The sequence below is a fragment of the Trachinotus anak genome, unplaced genomic scaffold (genome assembly GCF_046630095.1).
Source record: "Trachinotus anak isolate AG129_WGS33_773 ecotype Australia unplaced genomic scaffold, CSIRO_AGI_Tana_v1 ptg000033l, whole genome shotgun sequence".
NCBI classification, from domain to species: Eukaryota; Metazoa; Chordata; class Actinopteri; order Carangiformes; family Carangidae; genus Trachinotus; species Trachinotus anak.
Genome location: NW_027273884.1, coordinates 8,896,370 through 8,913,826, shown reverse-complemented (window position 1 = coordinate 8,913,826; position 17,457 = coordinate 8,896,370). Strand labels below are relative to the sequence as shown.

The following is a 17,457-nucleotide window of genomic DNA, read 5'->3' as shown; positions in this document are numbered from 1 at the left end:
TTGTGACACTCCCCTCTGGCAGGAGGCTGCGGTCCTTCAGGACCAAAACCTCTTGCCACAAAAATAGCTTCTTCCCATCTGCTATTAGCCTCATCAACAAGGCTAGAGAGCCCCACTGTTGCTGATCCCCCTGATCCCCAATTGCACCAATCACCAGAAAAAATTCCTCGTAAGTGAAAACATACTTGGCAATAAAACTGATTCTGATTCTGATTCTGAAAAAGCTCATGTTAGGCTATAAACCAACGACACCATGGTCATATGACTTCACTGTCACCACCACTAAACTTCAACCTGTAGTTTGATTTAGCCCTGAGGTGTTCTACAGAAGCCTTTTCTCTGACAAAGTTAATAACAGTTTGTAGAAAGACAACGAGGCTGTAAAGGTGGACTGGTGAGGAGATTGGTTTTCATGTTCGGACCAAATGTCAACCCTTTGTGACGTCACCCACTGGTTTGTGAACTGACATTTTGGAGAATTTGGCCATCGCCATCTTGGTTCTTCGAAACCAAGTCAGATCCACCTCTCACTCCTCCTCAGCTCCACCTTCTCCAAATATAGTCTCAAAAAACCAAGATGGGGACAGCTAAATTCTTCAAAACGGCAGCTCACAAACCAATGAGTGACGTTACAGTGGGTTGACACTTGGTGTTAACTCAACTCAACTTTCCACTGCAGCCCGTTTACCTGAGCAGAGGCATTCAAGCCCCGCCCTCACCTGAGGAAGCAGCCTGTTAGACTGCAGAGATGTAACACCTGTCTCTGTTGACATGATTGACATTTGTGGTCTGAACCCAGTGCTATGATTGGTTGAAATCTTCTTCTTCTCTTCCTCAGCAGACTAGACGCTGCTGCCTCCAGCTGTTAGTCTTGAGTCACTGCACATGTACAACTGAACTCACAGGCATCACCAGCTTTTTGTGTAGTTCACAGTGATGAGTTGTACCATCGGGCTGTGATGTAAAATTGTGTACATGTTGTTAGGTCTGGTCACATGATCAGTCTGCTGAGGCCAAACCTTATCTCACTTGTTGGTGATGATGATATTGTTCACACCAGCTCTGATGAACAGTGTTACTCAGTGAACTGAATGCATGTTGGGATGTTACAGTTCACCCTGGTGAAATAAAGCCCTGCTCTTTGTGCCACCATCGTTTCACCAGAGCAGCAGAATAAACAGTTTACCACCTCCCGGCAGGTGGGACTTCAGTACACCTGCACTGACAGAAGAGCTGTAAATCAAAACAACAGACAAAATGCTCCAGGTTTTTTTTTACTCTCTAAAAGTATATAATTACAGTCTGTACAGTTTAAAATCAGGGGAAATCTAAGGCTTCAGTTAAAAGTACTTATGAAATAAACTGATGAGAACATGAGCTGTACAGGAACAATCCTAAGGCAACGTTTGAACAGATGCTTTTAAAGTCAAGTGAGATTACAACAACTGAGCATTTCATTTGACCCAAATGAGTGCGGTGCAGAAGAATGTTAGCATAATTCTGTGAAATGTGGTTGTGTGCAAAAATTAACTAAAGAAAACAGAAATTAAACCGATTTAAAAAAAAAAAAAAAAAAATCATTATTCTACAGTTATTTCCATTTCAAACAAAGCTTTTCTTCTGCTCTGAGGCAGCATCTCTGCAGCAGAGCTTTCCTTTGGTAACGTGTATTCACAGTAACACTGGTTTAAAACGGTGCAGTGCCTCCTGCTGCTCCTCTTTTCATACACAATAAAAAGGGTTCAATAAACTGAAGATATAAATGTCTTTTACAAATCACAAATCACAACAGGAATTACTTTTCAACAATTCAAAAAAGAAAACTAAATAAAACTCAGACTAAAAAAATATAACCCCCACCCCCACGGAAACGACGCCTCAAGTCTCTGTTTTTATATGAATACAGTCCCTTTCAGAATAAAAGTCCATGTGAATTCTCCTCAGTCCCACCATGTTCACTCCAGTGAAGACTGGAATGAATGGACTGAATTTTATGGCCACCAACTGTACGGAGGCCCAGAGAGGACATGGTAGCTGCTGCTTCTTTCAGGCTCATTATCTCACCACTGAATAATCTCATAAACCTCAGGATAACAAAAAGGTGCTCAATTCATTTTAAAATCAAACTCAGTTTTTTAGGAAACATGGTCAAACCTGAATCATCAAAAATAAGAAATTCTTTTTACTGGTTGTTGCTTTATTCTGTGAATTTTTTGGTACTGACCTACAATGCTGTAATCTGATTGGTGCTGGCTCTGAAAAGTGTTTGTCTTATTGCTGATTTTCCAACAACCTAAACTGGAAATGTGTTTGAACCAGTGTGGGGGAGCACTGCTGTTCCCAGTTAGCCCCATCTGTGACCTCAGCTCTGTAACTCAAATCATAGAGTGTTGAGGTCGTAGGTCATAGGACAGTCTGGTCATCTGTTATCACCACATCTGGAGGTCACGCTAACGAGATGTAATTGGTGGCAATGTTAGCGAGTGAAGCTAACAAGCTTCTTTCACAGTGGAGGAGTGTTGGTCAGCCTCGCTCTCACTCTCATAACCGTCATCTTTCTGACTGAGGCCAAACTAACTTTGTATTTGTCACCTAGAGGAGCTGATCTAGGGAGGTACTGTCTGAATGTCTGAAATGATTTATGTAAAACTTTAGGAGGCAGGTGAGGCCATCATCAGAGAGGCCACAGTTATGAGAATCAGACCAGGAACACCAGATTCTTCCTTTATCTCTCAGTGAACTAAAACCATCTCAGAGGCTTTGACACTTTTCCCTCATGTGTGTCAAACCTGGTTGTGAAAGCTGCTTCATTGTTGTTTAGATTTCATTTCACAACAAATGACTAAATGATCATTGATGTTTCAGTCGCACTTTAACACTTTAAACTAGTGGCTGAATTCTGATGTTATCTTGATTCATAGTTTTGTGGTGAATTAAAAGTCTCATTTCCTCAGGATGATGATGAGCTTCTCTACAGTACGGTACACTGGAGTGTTTCCCCCCTCCCCTCAAAGGATGCAGTGAAACCCACAGAGTCTGGCCTCCTGTCCTAGCTGTGGTGCTGGTTCTGACTCTTGATCAGGCTCAGTTTGCTCTTCAGGCCCTGGTGGTAAGCCGCTAGGTGGCTGTTGTCCTCCAGCAGCTTGCCGTGCTCCTGGATGAGTCGAGATGAAGTCTGCTGCTCCCTCTGGTCCTGCTCCAGCTCAGACATCAGCTCCTGTCTGGACACAGGGAGCAGAGCTGCATCACACACTGCCAGAACGACAGGGGCCAGGTATTTCTGCACACTTAGAGATGTGTTTACTTTGCTTCATTTTGCTTTATTATCAGTGAGATGACAAGTGTTTACATGGTTAGCTTAGCTTAGCATAGCATAAAGATGGGAGCAGGGGGGAGCAGCATGGCTGTGTCTAGAAACACAGACACACCGCTCATCATGTGGTTATAGAGACATGTGTGTCTGTTACAGTGAGTCGACACTAGAGGGCAGTGCTGTGTAAGAAGGAGGATATCACTGTGACTCTTCATCATGAGTCCCTGACTAATCAAACAGCCTGTGGTTTGAGGGGGACACTGAGAAACTGATGGATCCTTTATGTCCAACAGACTGGAAACCGTAATCCTCTCATATCTGGTCTACCAGCTGATCCAGAATTCTGCTGCCCCAGTTCTGACCAGGACCAGAGGGAGAGAACATCACACCTGTGTTAAAGTCCCTACACTGCTCACCTGTCAGCTTTCGTATTGATTTTAAAATTCTGTGTCTTGTTTTTAAAGCTCTTCATGGTTTTACAGCAACAGATATGTCTCACATGTTTATGGGCTGCGAACCAGTGCAGCTCCTCAGGTCCTGAGTCTGTTGGTTGTTCTGAAGCTCAGGACTAAAACCTGCAGTAGGTTTTAGTTTTCTAAAACCTGCGGGAGAGCAGCTGAGGTGTTGACATCTTTAAATGAACCTCTTCAGCCTTTAATTGGGACGCAGCTATTATGATGTCACAGTGACCTTTGACCTTGGATCACCAAATTCTAATCAGTTCATCCTTGAGTCCAAGTGAATGTTTGTAACAGATGTATTGAAATTCCCTCTGGATGTCCCGACCTGAAAAGGTCATGACATCACAGACGGTGTTGGTAACAGAACCACTTCTTCAGGTCTTTATGCTAAGCTAGGCTAACCATGACCTGTCGTTCAGTGCTTAATCCAAACTCATGAGACTGATGTTCATCTTCTCCTCTCTGACTGAAGAGAAACATTGAGTCTGAACCTTTAACTGTGGAGTCAGTCAGAGATGTGGACGTGAAGATTCTCATGTGTCTGAATCTTTATTCATCTCATCACCTGTCCTTTGGCTCAGGGTTCAAAAATACTTTGTCATGTGACCTGACAAGTAACCCACTGATTGGACAGTTCTACCGATGTCATCCTGCAACATCACTGCTACATAGACCAATCAGGGGAAATGAGACAGTGGTGATTGACAGCTGTGTCTTTATCTGCTCTGGTTCACTGAGCAGCAACTGATGATCAGAAGTTTCAGTCCAGATCAGGACTAGACCTGACACACAGGTAGAAACACTCACCTCTGACTGAAAGCACAAACATGTCACCATGACTACCAACTGATCAGCAGACAGATTCAATGGCAGTTAAGTTACAACTGTTACAAACCCCCACAGTTGAACTGCAGCTCTGTTGAGGACAGTAACAATATGTGTGTTGACTTACTTCCTCCGCACGAGGTGGGCGATCTCAGACTGGACCTTCAGGTACTCCTGAGCCATCCTGATGTGCTGCTCAAACACGGCCATGGACTCTTTGGAGTTTGGACACGGAGCCAGAGGCTGGAAGCAGAGGGACCGATCAGTGATAAATACACCATTCAATAATCAGGTGTAACACATGTTACAGACCAACAGAGTGATACTGTGGAAAGATTAAAAGTAGTGGTGTCAAAGCAAAACCTCTGAAAACCTGCACGAGGACACGGCCTCAGCAAAGTGATAAATTCACAAAATAAATTTGTGACAGAATATTAATCAATCAATAATCATTCTGAAGCTACACATGTGAAAAATGAAAGAGCTCGAGTGGACAAACAAGAACTTAAACATCTGATGTATGCAGAGTGTGAAGCATTATCATCAGTTTTGAGTCATCAAAACTTCACATCTACAATTCAAATATCACAATGTCTGAGTTTATTGAATATTGGCCCAGCCCACTGACCTGGTTCTTATCAATCAATAAATATGACCATTCATCTCTGCTCTTTACACGTCGCTCCTACTGAGTGTGCTTTGACAGAAACATTAACTCAGCGGTTCCCAACCTGGTGGGACGTGAAGGTGGAAAACAACTCATTTGAAAAACAGAACAGTTCTGATGAAAATGTATAACAAAATATCAATAATATTTTTGAATGTTTTAAAATGAAATGATCTTTAAAAATAACAAAAATGTTTTAAAAATGTGGGCTGCCAACATCTTAGAGGTTTTCATGTGGGTCATGAGATGGAAAATGTTGAGGTTGCATTTAGTAATTAGAAAACAGTGACAAGTATAAACATCTAATTTTACTGTTGTCCTCCAGTACATACTGAGACCTGAGACCATAATAATAATAATAATAATAATAATAATAATAATAATAGAAGGTTTTAATCTAATCAAGACTAATGTTTATTTTCTACTCACCTGTAACTGATGATCCAGTTTAAGGTAGGCCATGGGAATGGAGCTGTCTAAACCATTGGTGGCTGGAGACAGACAAACACAGACACAAGTCATTATGAGACACAGTGGTGTGTTGTCCTCTGAATCAGTGGTTCAGTGGACAGTGAAACATGAGTCAGAGCTCAGACTGCATTGTTGTCGTTGTTGTTGTTTTCGTCGACAACACAACCTGTTGAAGTAGAACTGATATGATATCAATAACCTGAATATAAAGAACATGTTTAATGATTTTTAATGAGCAGACTCATTAAATCCAGACCTCACCCCCTTACTGTCAGACACACAGAGGTGACAGAAACCATAACGAAACCTTCTGACCTCCTGGACTCTACAGTGGTCTGAGGAGTGTCCTCTGCTCACACCTCCTGAGCTCCTCCACTGGAACCAGATTTACAGAGGCTTGCCGAGAAGCTGCATCTTGACCACTACTGGGCAGGATAGATTACAGATCTCAGTTCAAGCTCTAAAGGGTCTGTTGTGTAAATTCCAGCTGGCCGTCAGAACACTTAATCTAAATCCTCCTCCTGCTGCTGCTCAGAGGCTGAATTTCTGTAAAGTCAAATCTGTCTCTGCTCCATCTGATGTCTCCTCTGTGCAGACCTCCACCCTTCTCCAGCTGAACTCTTCAATCAGTCATTGCCCTCCTGCTTTGCTACCTGACATTGTTCCCCTTCATTCGCACACTCCTGCAGCTCTGTTTAAACCTCAGTCGTGCTGTTTTCTGACATCTGACCCCCCTCCCCCCGCTTCCCCTCCTCATGAGGCTGCCTACCTGGAGGACTAAATGTCATCCTCAGTTCTGATTGGCTAGTGGTGGTCACAGGGCTGGTGCAGTAGGTTGGGCTTTGGGAGCGTCCTGGTTGACTGTCCACACTGGACACTCTGGACAGACCAGTACGCAGGGTGGCTGTCTGAGGGAGCAAAGACAGGTTAAAGGTGAAAGTCATGAAGGAGAGTCCTGACGTACTGATCAGGGTCCTGACAGAATCCCGAGAGTCTGAACAGCATCCTGACAGAGTTCCGACAGTCTGATCAGGGTCCTGACGGTCAGACCAAGGTCCTGACAGAGTCCCAACAATCTGATCAGGGTCTTAAGTGTCTGATCAGGGTCCTGAGAGACTGATCAGGGTCTTGATCAGGGTCCTGACAGAGTCCCAACAGTCTGATCAGGGTCATGACAGAGTTCCAACAGTCTGATCAGGGTCCTGACGGTCTGATCAGGGTCTTGATCAGGGTCCTGACCTTTAACGGTTTGAACTGCAGAGGAAACTTGGCCTCGAAGCTCTTCAGTGTTTCCTCTCTGCCCACTGAGTTCCTGCACTCTGTGTTGTCGTCACTTCTGTTACTGTTGATGGTGTAGTCGGCATACGACCCTACAGCAGCAAAGACACACACACACACACTGACACATGTGTTGACAGTAAACAACAACCATGGATTACCAATAACAGCTGGGAGCTGACAGTTACCGGTGCTGGTGGCTGATGAAGAACCACTCCTGTTGGCTGAGGACTGGTGAGGCAGCTTCAGAGGTTCATCAGAACCTGGGAAGTACTGGAAGATCCAAACACACCACACCTCACTTATAGACCCACTCACTGCGGTTACACACAATACACATAACCTCATTAGCTCAACATTTTGGCAAACAGTTTCTCTTTTTCTCTCTCTCTCAGTTTAAACAACCTTGACCTTAGTTACCATGGAAACCTTTCCCTCCATACTAACCTGGTCCTGGTCAGGCTAGTTTTCAGGATTAACTTAAACCAGCATTATATAATCAATCAGCCTGTAAGAGCCAATGAAGTGCATATCATCTTGTTGATAAGGTAAAGTACGCTGTGAGGTGTGTACACAGCTGTACAATCATCAGTGTGCATGTTTAATATTTTGCTTCTGTTCTATTATTGTTGTGAAAGGATCCAACAAAGGCTCCAACAGGTGGATCCTTCCTGGGTCAACAAACAGCACAGACTGTCTGAGGATCACAGTGTTAAATGTCAATGTTGTGTTTCAGCTCAGTCAACAGTAACGGTACAACTGTTAAAACCAAGGACCTTAAAACCTCACATTACTGGGAAGACAAGTTGTTGTCAAGGTTGCTAGGCAACAGGAGCCACGCTTTGCGACCCAACAGTAAGGGCGGGAACAGCTGCTGACGCTAAGTGAAAATCTTTTGTAGACCAGACCATCTCATTTGGGTTCAACCTTCATGGTCTATGAGTGGCCACACCTTCGTAGACCAGGTCCTCTGAAGGATGTGGCCCCTGACTCAGCTGAGTCCGGTTTTCCTGAGCCTCCTTTATGAAACAACCTTGGAGCCCGGGGGAAACCCTGACTCTGTTACTGTTGTATTTGATGAGTTTAGTGAAACAGAAATGTGACAGTGACAGTTACTGAACCTTCATGAGGTCACTCATGGTGTTGGTGACCTCCTCCATGGACGGTCTCTGGCTGGGCTCCTTGTCCCAGCAGCGGGTCATCAGAGTCTCTATGGGCTCTGGGAGGTCTTTGATCAGGGGGGGGCGCGTACCTGCATCACAGGAAACACCCAGTCAGTCAAACCAGACTGGAGGTGTGTGGTGTAGCCAGCACCTGGACCCACGATCTGTGTCAGACTGGGGGCGTCTGTTGGCATCCCAGCTGTGGGTGGCGGTCCTCACCTCTGTGGACGGCCCACATGATACAGAACGCTGAGCCACCGATTTCATCGAAGGGTTTCTTGCGGGTGATGACCTCCCACAGGATGATGCCCCAGCTGAACACGTCACACTTCTCACTGTAGTTACTACCTGAGGAACACACACCACGTTACATTCGCTGTGTCCAGGAATTCAGACCATCGACCTGAGAAGTGACGGTGAGAGTTAACCCCGGCTGCTTCTGCTGTGACGTCAGGAAGCATCTCATTTTAACACAGCAGCCAGTGTATGGAAGAGGACTGAGAACGGATACTGACTCCGTCTCTACTGAGGTCTGGTCTGTGGAGGCTGGAGCCAATCAGAGGGCAAGACATGATCATACACAGAGGTCATTCAGCAAGCTTAACAGAAAATAAAAGAAGAAGAATAGAAAAAAAATAGATTTAAAAAGCACAATAAGAAAACAGTAGAAAAACAGATGATCTCTAAATAAAGTGCAGGATTAAAGATGAAATGAAGGCAAAAGAGAACAGGACAATTTTTAGCTTCTTTTTTAAACCAGTTACATTTTTGGAAGATTAGATGTGAGCCACTGGGAGCTGGTTCCAGCAGGGGGCAGCACAGTGGCTGAATTTCACCCTGTTTAGTTTTAACTCTCAGCTCCACTGACTGAGCAGATCTAAAAGACATGTTAGTCTCATATTCACCCAACATTTCAGAGATATATTCAGGGCCCAGACTATTAAGTGACTTGTAAACAATAAACCTTTGAATTTTTTCTGTGTCTGACTGAAGTGAGTGTGAAGATCTGGGAACTGGGGTAATGTGTTCTCTGTTCTTAGTTTCATCTGAACAAGCTGCAGCTGTCTCATGGTCTGATCTGACAAACCAGTGAGGGGAGTGTTTTGATAATGGACTCTGGAGGATATAAAGGCATGAGGAAGTTTCTCTGGGTCTTGGTTAGACACACAGTCTCTGACCCTCACTGTGTTTTTCAGATGCCAAAATGCAGATTTAGTTACAGCTCTGATGTGGTCACCGACACTAAGACCCCCTCCATGATTGCATCATGAAGTCTGATCTTCAGAGTGAGGAGCAACTCACCTTCGAACACCTCTGGAGCCATCCACGCCGCGCTGCCTTTATTGTTGGTCATGTAGGTCTGAATATCGCAGGCTGTGCCGAAGTCACATATCTTCAGCACCGTGCCCCGAGCCACAAGGAGCAGACTGAAACAGAGGACAAGGTCAAAGAGTAAGGAAAACACAGACAGATCTCATCTACAGGGTGGAGTGAGAAACCAGGAAGTGGCTAAAAACAGACCCCCCAGAGATGAATGAATGAATAAAGGGTTTTCATTTTCCAAAGTCAAAAAGGATTTTTTCTGTCTGGACTTGGTTCAAGTGGACAGAGAACCTTAAACTATCCTGTGTTTTTGTATCTGATCATTCTCTCTTTGTCCTCTTTAACCTTCTGTAGTGTCTCAGGTGAAAGTTAAAGTTAAAGGAGGAAACCTCTGGAGGAGCCTGTCTGTAAATCACACACACAGCTCTTACTTTGGTGGTTTGAGGTCTCGGTGTATTAAGGCCTTTGGCTTCATGGCGTGCAGGTAGGCGACTCCCTGGGCACACTGCAGACACCAGCTCATGGCATGGGCGGCTGTGTAGTGAGGCTGAGGGTCTGCACTGTGCAGGACTGCAGTGACAAGCAGACACACAGACACACAGACACAGAGCACGGTCATTTTACTGCACACTAAGTGTGAGTGACATCATCAGTGTGTTAACTGTTGACACGTCACATGACTTACGGTTGTATAGAGAGCCACACTCTGCGTACTCCATCACCAGACACACCTGAGGACACACACCAGACACATGTTCATCTGTAACTTCCTGTAAACACACCAACCACCTGCTGCCACCTGACGACACCATCATCATATCCTGCTCACAGACAGACACCCAGATACACCCGAGTCCTTACATCATGCCAACTTTACCTCAGTGAGAGGGAGGATATGACATCACTACATCAAAGGCTGTAGGCTGTAGGTCAGGGGTCATAGTTTTTTTTCCAACCCATTAGATGGCAGCCAGAACATAATCAAAGGCTAATTATAGAAACTAATTAATAAAAATAAAACTGTAATTTACCTCGTTACTGTTCACGTCTCTCAGTCACATCTTATACATTTGACTGATTCACTGAACTGATGTTATTTTTTTCATATCACATCATATGTCTGCCATTTTAGAGATCTGTCAAGCAAACAATAGGAACATTTAGAACTTCCTGTCAGAGCTTTTCAGAATAAAAGCTCACAATAACGTAGAATACAGCATACCTGGGGGAAAGAAACCATTTTCTAATGCTTTTATTTTGTAGGCAAGATCACTAAAGAGGAAGTGATTCTGTGGGTGGCTGTTGATGCGGTGACAGATTTATTTTAGCACCAGGCTCCAACAGTGTAGCGACAGCCTGATGTGACTGCGTCTGTCATTGACTCTCAACATGGATCAAAGTATCATAATCATCTTCAGGTGGTGGTAAATATCTAAAATCATGTTTTCATGTTGATAATTGTCCATTTAAAGAGAAATCTACTTCACAAACTCTGAATCTGGATACTGTCTGTGTATCTGAATAAAAGTTATGGAGCTTCTGCTCCTGGATCCCTCTCACTGACACACACATTCTTCCTGTTGCTGATGTGGTCACAGAGACCTCTGACCTCTAACCTGTCCATCAGGTGAGCTGCTGCCTGACAGACATTTGAAGGAGAGATTAATTTATATTAGAAATAAATGAATAAATTCTAAATGGTTCAAAATCAGGAGAAGTTTGAGATTCACTCATGTACGATTCTGGTGCCTGAGCTTGTGACTTCATTCAGGAGGAGGTTAGTCCTCTTCACACATCCCACACTGATGTGTTTGAGCCGTTTACTTACTGGATTGTCACAGGAGCCATACAGCTTCACGATGTTGGGGTGATTCACCCGGGAGAGCTGACGGAGCTGTGAACACACACAAAGACAACAGGCAGGAAAAACACACATTACTACAGACTCAAGATAGAAATGTCAGCACAACACTCTGGACCCCGAGAGGTGACATGTGGATAACATCCTCCTCCTCCTCTGTGACAGTCGTCAGGTGACAGCCTGTTTAATATGGTGGAGTCATTTCCTTTGTCACTCAGGACTGACCTACCAGTCCTAACCACTCCGCTATTGGGCTGCCTGCGCTCCTGATGTTCTTTTAATTCATCAACTGCAAATCAGTAACAGTAACTGTGGCATCTGCAAAAATCTGACCTCCCTTCTACTTGTAAAACACTCAACTTCAATAACTCATTAGGACTTAATTGGTTTGTTAGGACTTCACAAACTTGTTAAGACTTAACTGACTCATTAAGACTTAATTGACTCGTTAGGACTGTCAGGCAGGTCATTTCCTCAACAACCATGGTTTCCCCAAAGCAATAAGCTGAAGATCTGAAGATGAAGATAACTGTGATTAAGAAGCAGCAGAGGCTATAAAACATTTCAAAGCTCTGAACTGTTACTGAGAACTGACAGTTGGAGGAAGTGGAGTCAGGACAAGACAAAGCGAAGCCCTCACATGACTGCAGAGGAGGGTGAGCTGACACAGGAACAGAGTCATCAGAAGGAAACCTCACCTATGACCTCATCACAAAAGTCAACACCTGGATCAACCAGATGTTGTGTCGACAGCCGAAGTTATAATTGAGCTTAAAAATGGGGGTGAAATATTCTTTGGGGGTTGAGTGTCAGCCAGTGGAAACTCTGCACTGATGGAGGGAAGAGTGAATTCCACTAAATGCCATCAGATTCTGGATCAGTCAGGAGAGGCTGACAGTGATCCAAACGTTTGGATCCACCATGAATTACTTCAACAAACACAAGCTGAAGCTTATGAACAGCCCTCACAGTCCCCTGTGGTCTGATTAAATATGATGGGGAAACATGCTGAGTGCACGACGGTCTGCAGAAGAGCATCTGAAAATTCTTGAATCAAGAACTGAAAATCTCTCAGCTGCTACAAAAACTACTGTTTCTGTTTTTCTGTTTTCTGCATTCATGAAATGAAAATGAACAGTGCATTTGGACTTTTGACATCTGTTTGTTGTAGAGGTTGTATTTACTTCTTTTCACTATAATAATGAATTATAGTTTGCCCATGGGTGCCCAAACTTCTGCATACAACTGTAACAAAATCATTTAAGTTTCTATAATCTCATAATATATTAACCACCATTATTATTGTCTACATGAAAACAGGCAAAAAAAACAAAATAATAGCCAAACACGGTTGTGATCAAAGTGATCAGCTGTCGCATCTTCAAAGGCAAAGGTTCCTAGCACATGAATGCACCACAGCACCACCACTGTGTCAGCAGCACCAAAAGAGGAAAGACTGTGCAGCCGTGAAATTTCCACATGGACAGGACAAAGCTGTCATGTCAGAGTCATAATCTGCTAATTATTTTATTAATTCTAACTATGGTTTGTAAAGACAAAGTTATTGTCAATGAAGGTAATGAATGTCATCAAACACAGTCTTAGTATGTTTTATATCATTATTATTATTCAAAATTAATATTTTAAGATGGTTATGTTTGTTATTATGCCAGGTCTAAAGAGTCTCTGTTAAATGAAACCCAGTCAGCTGCAGGAACTCTTCCACACAACAACAAAAGGTGATCACTGTACCTCAACAAGGAACGCGTTCCTTTCATTTTCACTCTCAATGGTCTTGATTGCTACATCCTTTCCTTTCCACACGGCCTTGAAGACAACTCCAAATGTGCCTCTGCCGACAGCCTGAGGAAAGACAACACGACAACATGACAGACGTTACAAAGGTGATTATGGTTATGGATTATTAAGTGGATGTCTGCACGTAGGTCTAGATCTTGTGTGTGTGACGTATAGGCAACCTGCACATCCCAGATATACCACCCTGTCGCCTACATCCGGCCTCTCACAGTCTCAAGTGACTGGTAAGACTGGAGGTCATCCAGGATGACTCATTAGGAACCGATACTCACCTACTGGTCAACTTGTAGAAGCCAATGGCAGAAGGGCCAATGCGAGTGGCCCCAGACACCACATTAAGATGACAGAACCTCAAAAAAATGTGCATGGCACTGTCGCACACATCTCCCCTCAAGACATCCCACTGATTGCCACCCAGGACGTAGCCACAGCCCTGGTAGAAGGATAGTAACATCTGAGGGAGCAGCTACTTCATACACCTGTTTGATTGTTTCAGCAATCCAGTGGAAGAGCAGCTGTTTAGCCAGTGTCTGTCCATTGTTGTGCCATTGTTCTTTCCTAAATCTAAATGGGGGAGGGAGGATAGTTTTCCTCCAGTTCTATGGCCTGATTAATACAGCTGGGGGATAAAACCTTTGGTAGGAAAGAGATATTTGGCCACAGTGCTGCCCCAGGCTGTCTGCCTTGCAGTGCATGCACCTAGATAGAAAGTGGACATTGTCCTTTCCTTGGTGGAGTCCAGTGCCCCACTTGGGACAGACGCTGTCAGGGGTTTCCTTTGTGCATTGTTTCCGATGCCCCTGATGCCCCGACTTTACAGAGTGAGATAGATGGTTCAAACGGTTCTCCTCAAGTGGTCTGTGGAGAACCAAAGGGCATAGTTTTCAAAACCCATGCATCTTGGGGATGGGATACCCAGTAGTCCAGTTGCTGCTGTGGTAATCTACCCACCCTAAGCCTGTGCCTTGAGCTTTATTTGGGGCCCTGGGGCCGCTGGTTGTGCCCCTGTAACTGCTGCTCACCTCTAGGCCGATGCTAACTGCCTTCAGAACCCTGGCTATTTTGTCAGGGCTGTGGCAGTAACTTTATGTGATGTGAGCGTTGTGGGTCCCATGCACCACATTCCCTAGAGCACTAAGCCGGGGGTCCCATGCCCCCACCTCTTTGACCTGATGCCTTTGAAGCTTCCTGTACTCCAGCACCATTTCTGCCTCTGGCCCAAACAACCGACCTAGCAACACAGGAAGCTTGTGCTGTGTTTGTCTAGAATCAGCAGACAAATGTGTAAGCCCAACCTGACGCTGTGTCACGACAAGGGTGGACATTAAGCGGCCACGTTCTCTCAATAATCAAACCAACAGCATGAAGTGCTGCATCGTTTGTGTCCCTCAACTCTCAAAGGAGACCAGAGATTCTGGCCACAGTGCCATATGTCATTAACCCGAGATGAGAAGAGAAGAGAAGAGAAGAGAAGAAAAGAGAAGAGAAGAGACTCAACAAATGGCCTGGGACAGTGGACATTGATTTTCAGTGCTGGCAAATTTGTAGGCAAATTCCCTTGGAATCTGCCCAGCAGTGCTTCATTTCTTCTCCTGCTCCTGAGGGAAGCCTCTGAGCGATCCTTAGCCTCCACACTCACGCCTCAGCTCCCTGAAACGTTCAGGGGAAAGATCCTCCCTGGGGCTAAATGCACCTTCACAAGCTTGAAACAGAATCTGACACCCTTGTCAACATTATATCATCACATCCTCACCCAAATCCCAGGAACCACTTGACAGCTGGGTGGGGGAGGCTGAGCCTTCACAGTGCACTGGTGAAGGCTCAGCCTCCCCCACCCAGCATAACAGCTGCTCTGTTTCAACTTGTAAAGGCTCCATCTCCTGGGATGACGGAGCTTGCTCCTTTGACTTTATGTTTTGAGCTACTATGCTCCTGATGTGACCTGTCTCTGCACTTTCATGCTGTCTCAGAACTTCTATGAGAAGGTCAAAGGTCATCTGCAGTAGGCCTTTCACCTGATGCAGCCTTTCCTCTCTCACCAAGAGTGACAGAGTGACACCGTTAATACATGGGTCAGACAGAGCTTCCCTGAGGTGACCCACACCCAGACACTTGGGGTGCAACTCATGACCACTCTCCACCTGCGGTTGAGCCCTACAAGAGGTACACAGCAGCACTGTGTAGTTCACAACAGGACTGGATGTGAATCAGAGCCTCTAACAGACTTAGGCTTCATCACTTAGGCACCATCCAGATGACTGTAGCTCTGTATCAGAAACGATCTCCATCCACACTAACACACCTGAAAACACATATCACATGACCATTCAGCTACAATGAGCATGTGCGAGCCAGTGTAAACAGGAAGCAGATTGTCTCCTCTCAGTTGGTTAGTTCCAGTAAATCCTCTGAAGCAGGAACAGCAAAGACAGTTGTAGAGTTAAAATGAACTGAACAACAGCTGCTGCAAAGACAACAAGGTCAGTAACACTTTTATTCATTATCCATGTTGTTTCACCACTGGTAGTCCAGGCTGATGAGAGCCAATCAGGAGCCACCGTGGGCGTCTACGTCATCATTTCCAAAGGTCTCTGTTTCTGTTCATCCAGACTACAACACAACCCTGGAGGTTTAGACTAAACAGGTCCAGCAGCGTTTCTGAAAGTCTCTGTTTTAGGGGCTGAAGACTCTGGAGGAGAGCGGATGGAGGAGGAAACAGAGAAGAAGAGACGAGTTTAAAACTAAAACCACAGTAGTGTGGATGTAGCCTTATATTACAAACACAATTGGACAAACAAAGAGCTAGCCAGTCAGGCTAATCCAACCTGCTGCTAGCCTATTCCACTGATTATGCTTGTAGTGTCATTGTGGTTTGTAGTCCGGTAATCAAAGCGAGAACTGCAGCTGGCCACAGATTGTAGGACACAGAACCACAACACAGGTGTGCAGAACAGTAACATGTGAAGAACATCATGCTAACAGCGAGAAGATGAAAAAGGCCACATGTAGGCTAGAGGTATTTATATCTGGGACATGCAGGTAGTCATGTAGTCAGTCTCATGCATGTCAATAATATCTAGACTTATGAGGAGACAGATCCACCTTGTTTCAGTCAGGAAAGAAACACAACACTCCTGCACAGAGGGGGGAACGGGGGTCCACCCACTCATTTTGCCCAGGATCCCCGAGCAGGTTAATGTGGCCATGGTAAACAGGACACAGTCCCCTCAGTATCAGGACATAGGTTTAAAACCCAAACTGTGTTTTTACTGTGCACTTAAAGAGTTTACAACCACAATCCTACGGCGGAGCTTTAGCAGAGTACGTTTAACGACCAGTCTGCCCTCTCACAGACCGGGAGACCGGGGCCTTGCTCTGCTTGTTGATGCCTTCAGGGTTCTCAACAGTAGACGTTGTCATGTCTGATGGTTTGTTCAGGCCTCGGTGTTTTAAACTGTTTCCGATCACAGGACAGTGAACGTCTCAGTCAGATAAACACACTGTCTTCTCTGTCTTCTATTAAACTCCTACAGAACATGTTCCCTCACAAACACACAGCTAACGTTAGAGGATCTGTTGTTGGTCTGTAAGTTTACCGCTTCAACTTGAATGTCCTCGTACTGGATGTCTTCAAACAGACAGCCAGCTGGAGCCTCCACCATCGCAGCGGAGCGGCGACTCTCCTCAACGCGGCTCGGAGATGCTGGTTCTGAAGCGGTGAGTGTAGCCTGCGGTTATCGGGACGAACGGTCCGCTTCGGTGTTTGTAAGCTCCAGACGGCGTTTTCATCTGTTGCTGTGAATCCAGGAAGTATGAACCAGCGGCGGGGCTGTGCGCTCTTGAACGTCCCACCCGTCTTACATACAGTCTGTGGTCCCAGCAGACAACACGGACTGTCTCTGATACGAGGACCGGACTGTACCGAGCAGGACCGGAGACCTGAGACCGGCGTCAGATCCAGTCTTTGTTTCACAGGGAGGTGACGGACTTTGCCACAGCGGCGCTGAGCTGACTGAGTCACGGTCTTGAATGCAGCTTTGTTTTGTTTCTGCAGAGTCTCCACAAGGGGCGACACACCGTTTCCATAGCTAATACATGGCACTGATACACACACACACACACACACACACACAATTAACTTTAATGTCATTTTTTCCGTAACAACATCCAGCAGCGTTACTCTCCAGTAGGCTTGGCTGAATCTGTGCTGCTTTGACGAGAATCAGGCCCAAACCTGTATTAAACAGCTGAAAGTCGTTTTACACGCAGCTGATACA

At 45.1% G+C, this 17,457-nt stretch overlaps 1 protein-coding gene across 1 annotated transcript; it reads right to left on the bottom strand.

The window, feature by feature from the left end:
• Positions 1 to 1,258: 1,258 nt before the first annotated feature.
• On the bottom strand, positions 1,259 to 17,221 carry LOC139614051 (mitogen-activated protein kinase kinase kinase 7-like). Its single transcript, XM_071471147.1, has 14 exons — positions 16,777 to 17,221; positions 13,115 to 13,225; positions 11,330 to 11,395; positions 10,187 to 10,232; positions 9,933 to 10,071; positions 9,481 to 9,605; positions 8,398 to 8,526; positions 8,137 to 8,267; positions 7,204 to 7,288; positions 6,977 to 7,107; positions 6,507 to 6,645; positions 5,696 to 5,757; positions 4,727 to 4,842; positions 1,259 to 3,221 (listed from the first exon to the last, which is right to left on the bottom strand). Exons 1-14 carry the CDS (start codon positions 16,840 to 16,842, stop codon positions 3,050 to 3,052), a joined length of 1,518 nt encoding a protein of 505 aa, XP_071327248.1. The 5' UTR covers positions 16,843 to 17,221; the 3' UTR covers positions 1,259 to 3,049.
• Positions 17,222 to 17,457: the final 236 nt, after the last annotated feature.